Below are 14,408 nucleotides of genomic sequence, written 5' to 3' on the forward strand. Positions count from 1 at the left end.
CAAAATTTTGGTCGCCCTCAGGGGGGGGGGGTGGAGGGGCCCCCAACTTTTTTTTCAAATGGCAACCCCTATCTTATGATACCTCATTCGAAAGAGCATAAAAAACTAAGAATTTTGGCGCAAACTACAGACCGGTATCTTAATTTGTGACAGAGTTATGATATATTAAAGGTCAAATTTTTAATCCTATTTTCAAAAAATCATAACTCCCGTTCAAACTATCGTAACGAAAAAATTGCAGAAATCACTTCCAACTAATTTTAGAGGGGGGGGGGGTTTCAGACCCTCACATATGTCAATTCAGAGGTCATTCAATTTTCCCGCGAAATGAGCCAATTTCCCCTAGATTTGCCTCCAGATTATCTCAGTAAGGTCAAAATCAGTTCAACACTACGTTGGCAAGTCCCCAAATTTCGGGAAAAGTTAAAAAAAAAACGAAATTTAAGGTGATTAAATATGACCGTTTAAATTTCGTTTCCTTGAACTTTTCCCAAAATTTGGGGACACGCCAACGTAATGTTGAACTGATTTGGACCTTGCTGAGATATGTGGAGGCAAATCTAGGGGAAATTGGCTTATTTCGCGGGAAAATTGAATGACCTTTGAATGGACTACTGTACCGCCGAAATTGTTGAAACCGAACACAATCATGAGCAGTGTGCACGGGAGCCCAAAAAGAACAATTACTGCCAAAACCGATCAAAATTGTAACTTTTTCGTCCGTTTTTCCCGCCTTTTGGCTGTTAAAATGCTGTCAAGAATGATGGCGAGTTGACAAATTTTCCCCCTTATTACTCAAAAACCGTTCATATACTCAAGCTAAAAATTTTACCAGAGTTTTAGGGATTTATAATGTATTGTTAGGGCCTGATTACAGAAAAATTCCTGCAGTCCCAAATTGTGCCAAAAAACAGTCGCTTGTAGGGTCGCTTTTCGTTAATTTCATGCAAACATACCCCTACATTCCAAGTTTCTAGTACATCCATGGGGAAATAACCGAGATGCCAATTTCCGGCCATGTTTAACTGTAACCGGCCACCATTTGGAAAATTTCGTATTTTTTGAATATCTAACCTCAAATTCATTTTTCTAGTGTCGCAATACCACTGGATGCCAAATTTTGCACAAATCCATTGATGAACAACCAATGTCAATTATCAGTCATCTTGAACTTTAACGGATATTTTGAAATGGTTTGAGATATTGACTTCAGATTTGCGCTGAAACTTTTCTTTATTTGTGCTCTTTTGAACGAGGTATCACAAGAGAGGTCTTCCCATTTATAAATAAAAAGATGGGATCTCCAGGGTTGCCACAAAAATTTGGAAATGATTTTCCCTGACTTTTCCAGGTTTTCCCCGACGAAAAATGGAGATATTCCCTGACCTTTGAGAACGCGCGCCATGATCGCACAGCCAAATTTACACCTTGCTAGCTACCATCGCACTAATATAGCGTCTCATCTGAAACACGCTTAAGCTAAGGAGTCAGAAGTTAATTGTAGAGCATTTATTTAACAAGATTTTAAGCAACTTGTGAAAATTGTCGGACTTTTAGCTGTTTTTGGTCAAATTCAATGACTTTTCCAGGTTTTCCAGAGCACTTTTTTTCCCTGACTTTTCCAGGTTTTCCAGAGCACTTTTTTTCCCTGACTTTTCCAGGTTTTCGCTGAATTCCCTGACCGTGGCAACCCTGGATCTCCCCCCCCCCCCAGGGGGACCCTGAAAATTTTAGGTGGTTCAAAAAGTGGCTCCCTTTGACCTAGCAACGTCCTCCAAGTTTCAAATTTCTACCTCAATTCGGTAAAAAGTCAGCGAAGGGGGGAGGGAAAAAGAGGACTTTTCAAACACCCTGTATTACGACTTCACTCTAAAAAAAAGTTTGAATTTTTGTCACTGGACAAAGGCGAAATCCCCCCCCCCCCCTTGCACATTGTGCAAACTAAAAAATTGGACATTAAATTGAATGCACATATTAAAACTTACCCTCCATTCATTCCATCAGCAGTAGCTGCTGCTGAGGTTGGACCTGGTCCTGGATACGCAGAGACCGTCCCAGCTGGAAAATACTCTTTATTCACACAATTGCGCAAACAATCAGGAATGCGGCCAACAATTGCTCGGCGAATCTCACTGGCTGCCATTTCTCTCAATTCTGTGCAAGATGCCTCTGAATAGTATGCTGCATGAGGAGTGCAGATTAAGTTAGGAGCCTCTTTCAAAGGACCTAATAAAGACAAAAACAAAAATAATCGCATCAAAAGAGGTACATCAAACCCAATGGGTATTAATTGTATTTTACGAACAATGATGCAATTTTTCAACATTAAAACAATAATACTTTTGTGCTTATCCAATTGGAAAACATATTTATACTGAGTAAGGCTAGGTATTCTGGGCTTGCTGAAGCAAACCTTCACAGCCAGCCAGGGGGAAGGGGCCCCCGAATACTCGGCACCAGGGGTTTTAACGATCTCTCCAGTTGAGTCTGTGGAGACTCAGACTCAAGCTTAGTCTCGAAGAGCGAGGTCGGCAGGTGCACAGTGCGGAATCCCAAGGACAAAAATCAAAAATTGAATTTCAAATTTTCCAAATATTATTGTTACATTATTCGTGATCAGGGCAATTTTTCGGACACGAGTGTGTACTTTTGTGTTTTATTTTCCTCCAAAAATCCGTTTACATATGGGTTTGAAGTGGAGGTTAATCCGATCGAAAAGGAACTTTACCATAAGAAATTCACAGTATTTAGGTTGTAAACTTTAGGGTGTGAAAAGTGCGCGACCGATCTCGGGCAGCGAAGCTGGCATTCGCAAGTTGCATCAAAGCGATGCCTATACCATGTTCAGGAGAGATTTTCATGCAAATAACTCTGGCTGCTTCTTGAAAGGTCGACTGAGATGTAGCTCAAAATGTACCTCCCGGAGATGCGAAAATTGGGCCGAAAAGTCGACCGAACTCGGACAGGGAAACTGGCTTTCGCGAGTTGCATCAAACCGATGGTTTTGTCATGTTTTGGAGACTTTTTCATCCTTATGAAGCAGACTGCATTTCGAAAGTTCGACTGAGATCGAGCACGGAATATGCTGTAGAGAAAGGAGGCCTCTCAATCCGCACCCTCCTTTGCAATAGGATCTCGCAGCATAGGTCAATGTTGCACTGACACTATAGTATAGTGGCAATTTTTAACGTGGCTAGTACAATTAAAACTTCATAGCATTTGACGCATCATTAAATTATCAGCATATCCTGATGCACCTCAGAATTTTGGTGAGGGGAGAGGTTAGTTGCTTTTGAAAAGAAAAAAAAATATTAAAAAGAAGAAATACATGACTTTGTTTTTTTTCTCAGATTTTTTGATTTTGTGAAAAAATCTCAACAAGCTTGCCTCATCAATTGGCTCACCCAGGGCTTTCAAATTGGGTGCCCAAGGAGCAACAGTCTCATAAAAACAGAACATGATAATGCGAGAATTATTCAAATATTGCATTGGATAAAAGAGCTTGTATTTGGGAAAAATTACAAGTCATGCGTTTTGAAACCCTAAGATATAAAATTACAATACGGGGGCTGTCCCAAAAGAAACCTGACTTTTGTCATAGAAGGCGAACCGAGCGTCGTGATGAAGTTTTCTTGGGCTTGTTTGAAAGCTGATAAGCTACTGGAGATGCTTGTTTTTACAGAATGCAAAAATTCGTCTTGGTAAGGAAATTACACGCTTTGGAATAAAGGAAAGTCAAACTCGGGTTGCGATTTTTGTCTTTATTTCAAGAAAAATTTGGATACAACTTACAAAAAACCCAGGTTCTAAGTGAAAAACTTCTTTGCTCTCTTATTCAAATGCTTAAAAATAAGGAAATTAACATTTTAAGCAGCTTACCAAGTAATCACCTATCCCCTTCAAAATACTCGCCAGCTTTGTCGATGCATTTTTGCCACCGTTTCTTCAATTAGAAGAAACACTGTTGGAAATCCTCAGGTTTGAATGATCGCAATTCCTTCAAGGTGTTCTCTTGAATTTCCGGAATGATTTGAAAACGTCAACTTTTCAAGGTAGATTTAAGTCGTGGAAATAAGAGAAAATCACACGGAGCCAAGTCAGGTGAATATGGGGGATGAGGGAGGACACTCATGGCATTCTTTGCACAAAATTCGCGAATTTGGAGGGATGCATGGGCAGGTGCATTATCGTGATGCAGAAACCTCCGTGTGATTTTTTCTTATTTCCACGACTTAAATCTACCTTGAAAGGTCGACGTTTTCAAACCATTCCAGAAATTCAAGAGAACACCTTGAAAGAATTGCGATCATTCAAATCTGAGCATTTCCAACAGTGTTTCTTCCAATTGAAGAAACGGTGGCAAAAATGCATCGACAAAGCTGGCGAGTATTTTGAAGGGGATAGTAGACCGAGAGCTCATGACGATTCGTTCAACCGGAATAATATAAATTTGCCACCCACCTCATTCGAAGCGGATTTTGGTGTGTAAAAAGAAATGGGCGGTCTGGCAGGTCAAACCGGTTGCATTAAGAAAGTTTTAGGCCCCTAAAAAGCCCAAAAATTGCTCGGATTTTGACCGGAATCATATACACTTGAAATTGGGCTCATTTAACGCGGAAAACCTTCCTGATTAAGGATCAGTCGGTCTGGCAGCCGAAATCGGTTGCTTAAGGGCCGCCAGACCGGTTCAAAGTTGGAAAAAAAGTGCTCAAATTTCAACCGGAAACATATACATTTGATATTGGGCTCATTTAACGCGGAAAACCTTCCTGATTAAGGATCAGTCGGTCTGGCAGCCGAAATCGGTTGCTTAAGGGCCGCCAGACCGAACTTTCTCCGGAAATTCTTGATTAATTATATATATATAAGGTGGCTCAGACCTACTATTCCAGGCCTTTTTTCAAGAAAAACTGGTTTTGATGTTTTGAGAAGTGGTCAGTGGAATAGGGAATGGACCAAAAAGAATCCAAATTTCATATATTCAGGACCCCTCACGACCCTTTAGGGGGTATTTTTGGGGGGCCCCCCTTGTAACTAAAAATTGCGTTGAGAAACGTGGTCATTTAAGTTCAATGAGAATAGAGTCCACGCAAAAGTTCAATAAGTATGGAGTAAAAGAATATGCCGTCTCTCAATTTTCAATCAAATTAAAGACCCTCCAAAGAGAGAGGGGGGGGGGGGGCTGCGGCTGGTGTTACCGTGCTTGAGCTCCCCACGATGAACACCAGTTTTCTTTCAAATGAACTAACATCCCTGGAAAAGCTGCAATTCTGAGCTATTATAGGGTAACTTTTCATGAAAAACACGATATTTTAGGTTTAAAAGACCTAAGAGGACTCCCCAAGGTCATGCGGGGAAAGGGCGCACTGCGCAAGCCCCCTTTGTCCTCTCCATGTCAAAAGCCTAACCTTAACTGTTCAAGAGAAACACGCATGTTGAGGTTTAAGATTCCCAAAGGGCTTCCCACAGTAGGATGTGTCTTTTTCGCAAAAGTTTCAAATAGTCCCGCTCCACCGGGTTTTCCTGGTGATGCCTGGCATTAGGATCGCCTACTAAAAATTGGAACTTGATTGGACAATTTTTGGACCTACCGGTACACTTAAAACGCAATTTCTGCACTAAAAACAGCATTAATCATTGTTAGTTTATCGGTCGTTGTAGACTTTTCAGCTTGTTCTGTTTATTTTTTCTATTTACGTGAATCCGCAGCAAAAGTCTCTAGCATACGGGCTGGTATCATTGGTATTTACGTGTTAAATATGTCTCATAAGATGAGAGAGGAAGATCCTCTTAGGGGAGGATATTGTGTCGAATCTTTCCGTAAACTCATCTTTTTTGATAAAAAGTATTATCTTAAAGAGATAAAGATTATGATAATATTATGCTCCTGCTCTGTTCTATATTATGTATAACAAGTTTCACACTAAGGACAACTCTTGTGGTATTAAGTGCGGCAATTGCATTTTAGGTGTGCCTCAGCCCACCGCGTGAGAGGGCAATTGCTATTCCGAGACCAAATCTGTTTCAATATTTTTAAGCTACGCAAAAATTAGTGACACGTGTAAGACCATGATGTTTCTTCAGACTTTCAATTCGCCAATAGGGAGGGCAAACTTCGAAAAAATGGATGTCTGCTGTTAAAATCCGGTTTTTGAGGTCATTTCATCCCGCCGTTCGAGAGGTAGGTAGGTAATCATTCAAGACCAGATACGAGTATCTTAAAATATTTTACTCTGCACCGGAGTTAAATGATGAAAAATAATGGGTGTCGATAGTATCTACAGCTTCCACGTAAACACTTGTCCAATCGGCAAAGACCGTAAGAATGCGGGTTCCTCAAATTAAAGCGCGAGAACTTTCCCCTGTTTGCGGCATCATGTGACCTTGCTGTGAGGGACTCCAATTTTTTTACAGTCCTTCACATTAAATAATACCGATCCAGGGGATGCTGCTTAAGAAATTCCATTATTCACCCTGCTGTTGTTAGATAAGAGCCATACCCTACTGCAGGGACGTCATCTCAGGCTGGTCATACAGACCAATAGGTCAACTTAATACATATATCATGAGAGGCACATAAACCCACGATTAAATACAACCCTTTGTTTTCGATTCTTCGCTTTATTGCAAACTTAGGAAAATATAATAAGATACTTTGTAGACGTTCCGATTAAGAAGAGGAGATTGGAGAAGAGAGAAAAAATCGCAAGAACTCCCCATTTTCGTCAATTTTCACCGCCATACCGGTACAGAACCAGCTGAGAAAAAAAGTTCAGTCGTGTGAACGGTGTTCACCGGCAGTATTTTTCGGTTCATGTAACCGCTCTCTTTGGTTCTGGGAACCGCATCCTCAGTTCATGCAACCGAGTTTTTTCCTTAGTTCTGTTCGGTGTGGGTGCTCGGTTGCATGAACGGAGGATACGGTTCTCAGGACCGGGAGGGCTACAGCACCGAACAATACGGCCGATATTGAACACCGTACGTTTGGTTCATATAACCGACGTTTTTCACTCAGCTAGTTTTGGTTTTTTGGTTTATTAATTTATTTATCTATTTTTTTTTTAAATCTTTGGACCTATGGATCCAAATTTGCATTTAAAGTGTATCGGTAGGTCCAAAAATTGTCCAATCAAGTTCCAATTTTTAGTAGGCGATCCTAATGCCAGGCATCACCAGGAAAACCCGGTGGAGCGGGACTATTTGAAACTTTTGCGAAAAAGACACATCCTACTGTGGGAAGCCCTTTGGGAATCTTAAACCTCAACATGCGTGTTTCTCTTGAACAGTTAAGGTTAGGCTTTTGACATGGAGAGGACAAAGGGGGCTTGCGCAGTGCGCCCTTTCCCCGCATGACCTTGGGGAGTCCTCTTAGGTCTTTTAAACCTAAAATATCGTGTTTTTCATGAAAAGTTACCCTATAATAGCTCAGAATTGCAGCTTTTCCAGGGATGTTAGTTCATTTGAAAGAAAACTGGTGTTCATCGTGGGGAGCTCAAGCACGGTAACACCAGCCGCAGCCCCCCCCCCCCCTCTCTCTTTGGAGGGTCTTTAATTTGATTGAAAATTGAGAGACGGCATATTCTTTTACTCCATACTTATTGAACTTTTGCGTGGACTCTATTCTCATTGAACTTAAATGACCACGTTTCTCAACGCAATTTTTAGTTACAAGGGGGGCCCCCCAAAAATACCCCCTAAAGGGTCGTGAGGGGTCCTGAATATATGAAATTTGGATTCTTTTTGGTCCATTCCCTATTCCACTGACCACTTCTCAAAACATCAAAACCAGTTTTTCTTGAAAAAAGGCCTGGAATAGTAGGTCTGAGCCACCTTATATATATATAATTAATCAAGAATTTCCGGAGAAAGTTCGGTCTGGCGGCCCTTAAGCAACCGATTTCGGCTGCCAGACCGACTGATCCTTAATCAGGAAGGTTTTCCGCGTTAAATGAGCCCAATATCAAATGTATATGTTTCCGGTTGAAATTTGAGCACTTTTTTTCCAACTTTGAACCGGTCTGGCGGCCCTTAAGCAACCGATTTCGGCTGCCAGACCGACTGATCCTTAATCAGGAAGGTTTTCCGCGTTAAATGAGCCCAATTTCAAGTGTATATGATTCCGGTCAAAATCCGAGCAATTTTTGGGCTTTTTAGGGGCCTAAAACTTTCTTAATGCAACCGGTTTGACCTGCCAGACCGCCCATTTCTTTTTACACACCAAAATCCGCTTCGAATGAGGTGGGTGGCAAATTTATATTATTCCGGTTGAACGAATCGTCATGAGCTCTCGGTCTACTATCCCCTTCAAAATACTCGCCAGCTTTGTCGATGCATTTTTGCCACCGTTTCTTCAATTGGAAGAAACACTGTTGGAAATGCTCAGATTTGAATGATCGCAATTCTTTCAAGGTGTTCTCTTGAATTTCTGGAATGGTTTGAAAACGTCGACCTTTCAAGGTAGATTTAAGTCGTGGAAATAAGAAAAAATCACACGGAGGTTTCTGCATCACGATAATGCACCTGCCCATGCATCCCTCCAAATTCGCGAATTTTGTGCAAAGAATGCCATGAGTGTCCTCCCTCATCCCCCATATTCACCTGACTTGGCTCCGTGTGATTTTCTCTTATTTCCACGACTTAAATCTACCTTGAAAAGTTGACGTTTTCAAATCATTCCGGAAATTCAAGAGAACACCTTGAAGGAATTGCGATCATTCAAACCTGAGGATTTCCAACAGTGTTTCTTCTAATTGAAGAAACGGTGGCAAAAATGCATCGACAAAGCTGGCGAGTATTTTGAAGGGGATAGGTGATTACTTGGTAAGCTGCTTAAAATGTTAATTTCCTTATTTTTAAGCATTTGAATAAGAGAGCAAAGAAGTTTTTCACTTAGAACCTGGGTTTTTTGTAAGTTGTATCCAAATTTTTCTTGAAATAAAGACAAAAATCGCAACCCGAGTTTGACTTTCCTTTATTCCAAAGCGTGTAATTTCCTTACCAAGACGAATTTTTGCATTCTGTAAAAACAAGCATCTCCAGTAGCTTATCAGCTTTCAAACAAGCCCAAGAAAACTTCATCACGACGCTCGGTTCGCCTTCTATGACAAAAGTCCGGTTTCTTTTGGGACAGCCCTCGTATTTAATTTCAGGGCTGCTTAAAATCCTCTCTTTTTCCCCAATTTTATTGTAATATTCACTATCTCTTTTATCCACTTGCATCTTAAAGTCGCAATGGGACGGTATTCTGGGCGGCTCTGACATGAGGCGGGTGGTGTCAGGTAATTTAGAAGGAATTGAAGTAAGCAGAGTCATTCCTTTTAAATCTCGACTCTCGAGACGAGAGGCGATTGGCTTGATTATGAGACAGATGACATTCTGCAGAAGTTTTTAATGCACGATAATGTGATACGCGATAATATAATGCGCAATTTCGTTGAAAAATCACCTGGATGATATATTTCTGAACTCAACTGAAGCAACGTCATAAAGCTTCAGCCAAGGGAATCATCTGCACCATTAGCTGTCGCGTGTAGAAATATTGTGTCCAGTCGGAAAAGCGTGCCAACTAAAAATGACCCTTGGAATTATGTATGAGTGATGGTGGTGCTAAGAAGTGCCACTATACTATAGTGCCAGTCCAACACTGACCTATGCTGAGAGATCGTATTGCGACGGAGGGTGCGGATTGAGAGGCCTCCTTTCTCTTACAATATATTCCGTGCTCCATCTCAGTCGACCTTTCGAAATGCAGTCAGCCTCATTGGGATAAAAGAAGTCTCCAAAACATGACGAAACCATCGGTTTGATCCGAACTGCGCGAGCCAGTTTCGCTGCTCGAGTCCGGTCGCCTCCCCTTCCCCCCTCCCGCCCAGGGGTATACTCTGAGCAGCATCTTAGTCAACCTTCCAAGATGCAGTCGCAATCATTTGCATAAAAAATTTTCCAAAACATGGCGAGAGAATCGGTTTAATGCGACTCGCCGACTCTGAACTCGGCGGCGTAAACAACCCCCCCCCTTCCCTGTAAGGCAACATTGCTCAGTTTTTTAGTTCGGATGGTCTCTAACCTATTCAGAGGATACAATAGACTCAAAAAACCATATGGAATCTGAAAGGCAACCAACAAATCCGGGTGTCAAAACTACCAATGGGCCTGTTGCAAACTTTTGCTAGAGCAAAAATAAGAGTTGTTTCTTATAGATAATGCCTCAAAAATCACGATGAGCGCATCGGCAAAGTCTGAAATGCACTCATAACTTCACAATCTGCGTAAGAAATTTGCGTTTTTTTAAGCTTCCCGCTTCAAAAACGATACTACGGCATAGGTGAACATTTTGTTAGAGGAGTCGCTCCATCGTCGGCGATATTCATCATGGCCGACGCTTGCACGCAGTTCCGCGCGTAATTCAAGGAGAGTTCAAGGTCAATCAATTCGGGCGTGGAAAATATGAACGTTAACACACCGATTGTTATCTGGTCTAATCCAGTTCAGGTGTTATCTCGTCCCATCAAACGTGTTTTGGCGGATTGGCGTCGGCTATGATGATTATTGCCGACAATGGAACGACTCCTCTTACAAAATGTTCACCTGTGCCGTAGTATCGTTTTTGAAGCGGGAAGCTCAAAAAACCGCAAATTTCTTACGCAGTTTGTGAAGTTATGAGTGCATTTCAGAGTTTGCCGATGCGCTCATCGTGATTTTTAAGGCATTATCTATAAGAAACAACTCTTAGTTTTGCTCTAGCAAAAGTTTGCAACAGGCCCATTATACGCCGAATTGGCAACTTTGACCCCCAAAATGGAGGATAAAACTTCGAGATAGGAAGAAACCATAGAGTACATAGAGTCGTAATGTAAATGGGAGAGCTGGCGCCATGTTCTGCTCGACGAGTTCCGAGCCCGGTGTGCGCCGAGTTCGGGTCACTTTTTCGATACAAGTTCGATCCAAGATGGCGGTGCGGAATACGTGGTAATCCCTATCTTCTTTGCTGACATCGGATGGCCGGGTACCCGTGTATCGCAAACAATCGATTATATATCGAAAAAGTGACCCGGCGTCACACAGGAGTCTCGGAATGCGGGACCTGGAAAATGCTTAAAAGTGGCGCCAGCTCACCCACTGACATTACGACTCTATGTACTCTATGGAAGAAACGCCCATTAACACTTTTGATCAGTAGGTTAAGACCTACAACATATCAAAAGCCAGCCGATTTAACCGGGCCCACTTTTCCCATAGTACCGGTCCGTCGTCCTTTGGTGTTATTATGACATTATGCCCCTCCCCTCCTCATCACAACGAAAAAGCTACTTTCGTCATTTTCAAATCGCAACATTTACCCACTTTTCACATTCCTCCAAGATTACTTTCCTCTCATTGACCCCCCTCCTTTCGTCATGCTAGTAATTTTCCTGATACTTTTCTCCCTTTCATATCCCAATCACCAAATTTTTTATTCATATTTTATTACTGTTGTACTATTTATTATAGATCCACTCATTTCGTTTCATTTTTGTTTATATTTTCTTCCCCTCTTCTTTTAATATTTTAATTTTAGCATGCCTTTTATTGGTATGTAGGCACGCTTTGGATTTCATAATATGGAGAGTGAACAGCCAGCCTTGCTTTCTATTCTTTTCAATGGATTTTGTGCTGAAGCTTGTGGCCATCAAGTTTTTTCTTCGTTTCTTAAAGTTGAAAAACGGATAAGTCATTGTTGAATAGAATGAGTTATAATTTATCAATCCTACCACTTTGAGGCATTTTGTCATTTTTACAATGTAATTCCCAGTTGCTTTGAGCTACTTGTGACCGTTCAAAAACAATCTATTTTTTGGTGTTAAAGTCTTTTTTTGAGAATGCCAACAAGACTGACAGCCTTGGTGCAATGACATTGCATAGTGTTTTAATGTGTACCAAAATAAGTCTGGCAGTACTTGTCATGGTGGCGATTGAAGTAATTAACTAATACAGTGATTGTTCGCTAAATTATATAAACATTTAAGCACCTATTTTGAATCACAATTGACAATTATTTGCTTGTAGTATATATTTCTTATTATATTTTGTACGTCTTCTTTCTGTCAGATCATTCAGAAGCAGCGATTTGAGCACTGAAAATGGTTCATAAAATGTTGAAATCTGTTTCCGTGTATATGTGCAATTTTTTATCATTTCTAAGTTAAATACATATCTTTGCCATCCTTTTTTGCTATGTTATAAACTAATATTTGCATCAAATTAGATTGGAATTGATCTTTCATTGAATAGCCTTCCTTAATTTTTTCAAAGAAAATAAATCGATATGTATCTGTTTCCCATGTCTCGATAGTATCAATAATTAGTCTACATTTGCTGTGCACCAAGTTATCAGCCGATACTGTTTTGGGTTACATTACTGGATCTAAGCTCGAATTCTGTTTCCATGGTTATTTGAAATGAAAAATGAACATACAAGTCTTTGTTCTAAACTTTCCAAGAAGCCGGTTTTCTTCCAAAAGTCCAACAATTTAAATTTCAGCAATGTTCCATAAAATTAAAAATTTAAATATTGCTAAAAATGGCTTTTAAATATACTTAGAAACGTCTTACACTGTAAAATCTGATTTTTTTCTCCCTTGATTATCATATTCTTTTGTCCTTTGTCTTGGGTTTTACAAACATTCTTGTCTTCAAAATTTTTAGTGAAATTCTCATATTTTAAAAGTTTGTCTATTGTGTATTACATAATTAAATGAATTTTCAAATTGATTTTATATACATGAATTTTTTTCACTTCAATTTAAAAAGAAAAAGATACCTTCAAACATTTTTCATGCACACACTACTACAACACTATTATGTTGCAATTGCCAACATCTTCCTTCTTTTTCTTCGTCTCATTCATTTTTTCTTCTTCAGTATTTTAACTTTTCTTTTTAAGAGATTATCATAAGAGAAATTATTGAGAGACGGTCATTGACAGCAACTAAAGGAAGTTACATCTTTGAACAAATAGGCTGTGAACTATATCAGTTCAATGTAACTTTTCACGTTAAATCCAAATCTGAAGTCAAAATATACCCTTGCCATTTGATCAAAATTTTTTACTTACGGCCCTCTGAAGCCCCCCCAAAAAATTCTATTTTTAGGGGGGGGGGGGGTCATGGCTTCATAATTTAGGATCAACAGGGGTCATTAGGGTGCGTCAAATAAAATGAAAGTCTGAAATGTTCCTTCCCAGGCGGCTAATGACGTTTGATAAAAATAGATGTTTGCAAAAATTTGGGCCATTTTCAACCATTTTAAATGGTGCCAAAGGTCAATTTTGTGATGAAACTATGATATTTTGGTTTAGACCTCGATTTCGTACAAAAAACTGGATTTTACGCAGAAATGGTGCCTTCATGAGAAAAATGCCACAGAACTCAAGTTGTAGAAGATGAAATTTTTTTGTGGGAAGACGTCTTCGTAAACAATAAAAATCATATTGAACTAGAAAAACTCACCTCGGTATTTATTTTTTTGGTCCTCAGCACTTTGAAGGTCTTACAAAGTAGCGGTTTAAAAGACTCATTTCTCGCGCAAATAAGTCAAAAGAGGGTATAAATTAACTGTAGGCAAGTGTTGAGGATGCAAAAGTCATCAGAACTTCCTCAGTTTTAAAAAAAGTTCCAACTATTTGGCACAATCTCCAAAAAGTGTACGGCTCGAGAAGCAGGATAACAATACAGGATACAATAGTAAGGGAGAAGTGCGGTTTGACCGGGAAAAATTGCTTAAAAAACTTTCCCTATGTAATCGTCATCAGTAGGTCCCCCTGAAAAGCTGCCTAAAAGATAAAAATGGCCCGACCCCGGAACACCCCTCAAAGTAGTTAAAATTGAAAATGGCGGCCGTAATAAGGGGATCCGGGAAATCGGTATTTTAAAATGCTCATTCTGTCTCATGTGAGGTATCATTTCTGTGTAACTTTGGTCGTAAATTTCATAAATGAGCTCCAGAAGGCCCCCCCGTCAAAGGGGGCACTCCAAACTAAAGATGGCCCCCAAATGTGAAAGGCAGGAGATTGCATTTTCTTAAATATTCAGCGAAGAAACAAGGAAAGTGAAGTGTCTCTATTTTCATGTATTTATGGCCAAGAAACCTAAATTTGATGTTATGGATGCATTTGATAAAGGAGATTAAAAGAAATATATGACTACGGAGATAAGCGTAAGCTCTGAAGCGTGTTTGCATTTTTATGAGTTAATGTATTAATGTGTCAACAGATAATTTCTTCCAATTCTAGTGCATGTTCTCCGTTCTTTAGCAATCCGTGCACACATGATTGATCCTGTTTTCTTCCACCAATTTCTTATTACTAGACTTATCATAAACATAATCTTGGATTTGGGGCACTCCTCTTGATCGGGGGAGGGGGGGGGTTA

General features: G+C 40.1%; 1 protein-coding gene across 8 annotated transcripts in view; it reads right to left on the reverse strand.

Annotated features, from left to right (window-relative positions):
* Positions 1 to 14,408, reverse strand: part of CtBP (C-terminal binding protein) — a 139,316-nt gene that overhangs the window by 35,963 nt on the left and 88,945 nt on the right. For all 8 annotated transcript variants that reach the window (XR_011899998.1, XR_002009683.2, XM_019054485.2 and 5 more), the window contains one exon: positions 1,986 to 2,226. Coding sequence is in view for 6 of the 8 variants with exons in the window: in XM_019054485.2 (XP_018910030.1) it covers positions 1,986 to 2,226 (241 nt within the window). In the remaining 2 variants the exon portion in view is untranslated. The remainder of the gene's footprint in view (positions 1 to 1,985; positions 2,227 to 14,408) is intronic.

This window comes from Bemisia tabaci, chromosome 1, assembly GCF_918797505.1.
Source record: "Bemisia tabaci chromosome 1, PGI_BMITA_v3".
NCBI classification, from domain to species: domain Eukaryota; kingdom Metazoa; phylum Arthropoda; class Insecta; order Hemiptera; family Aleyrodidae; genus Bemisia; species Bemisia tabaci.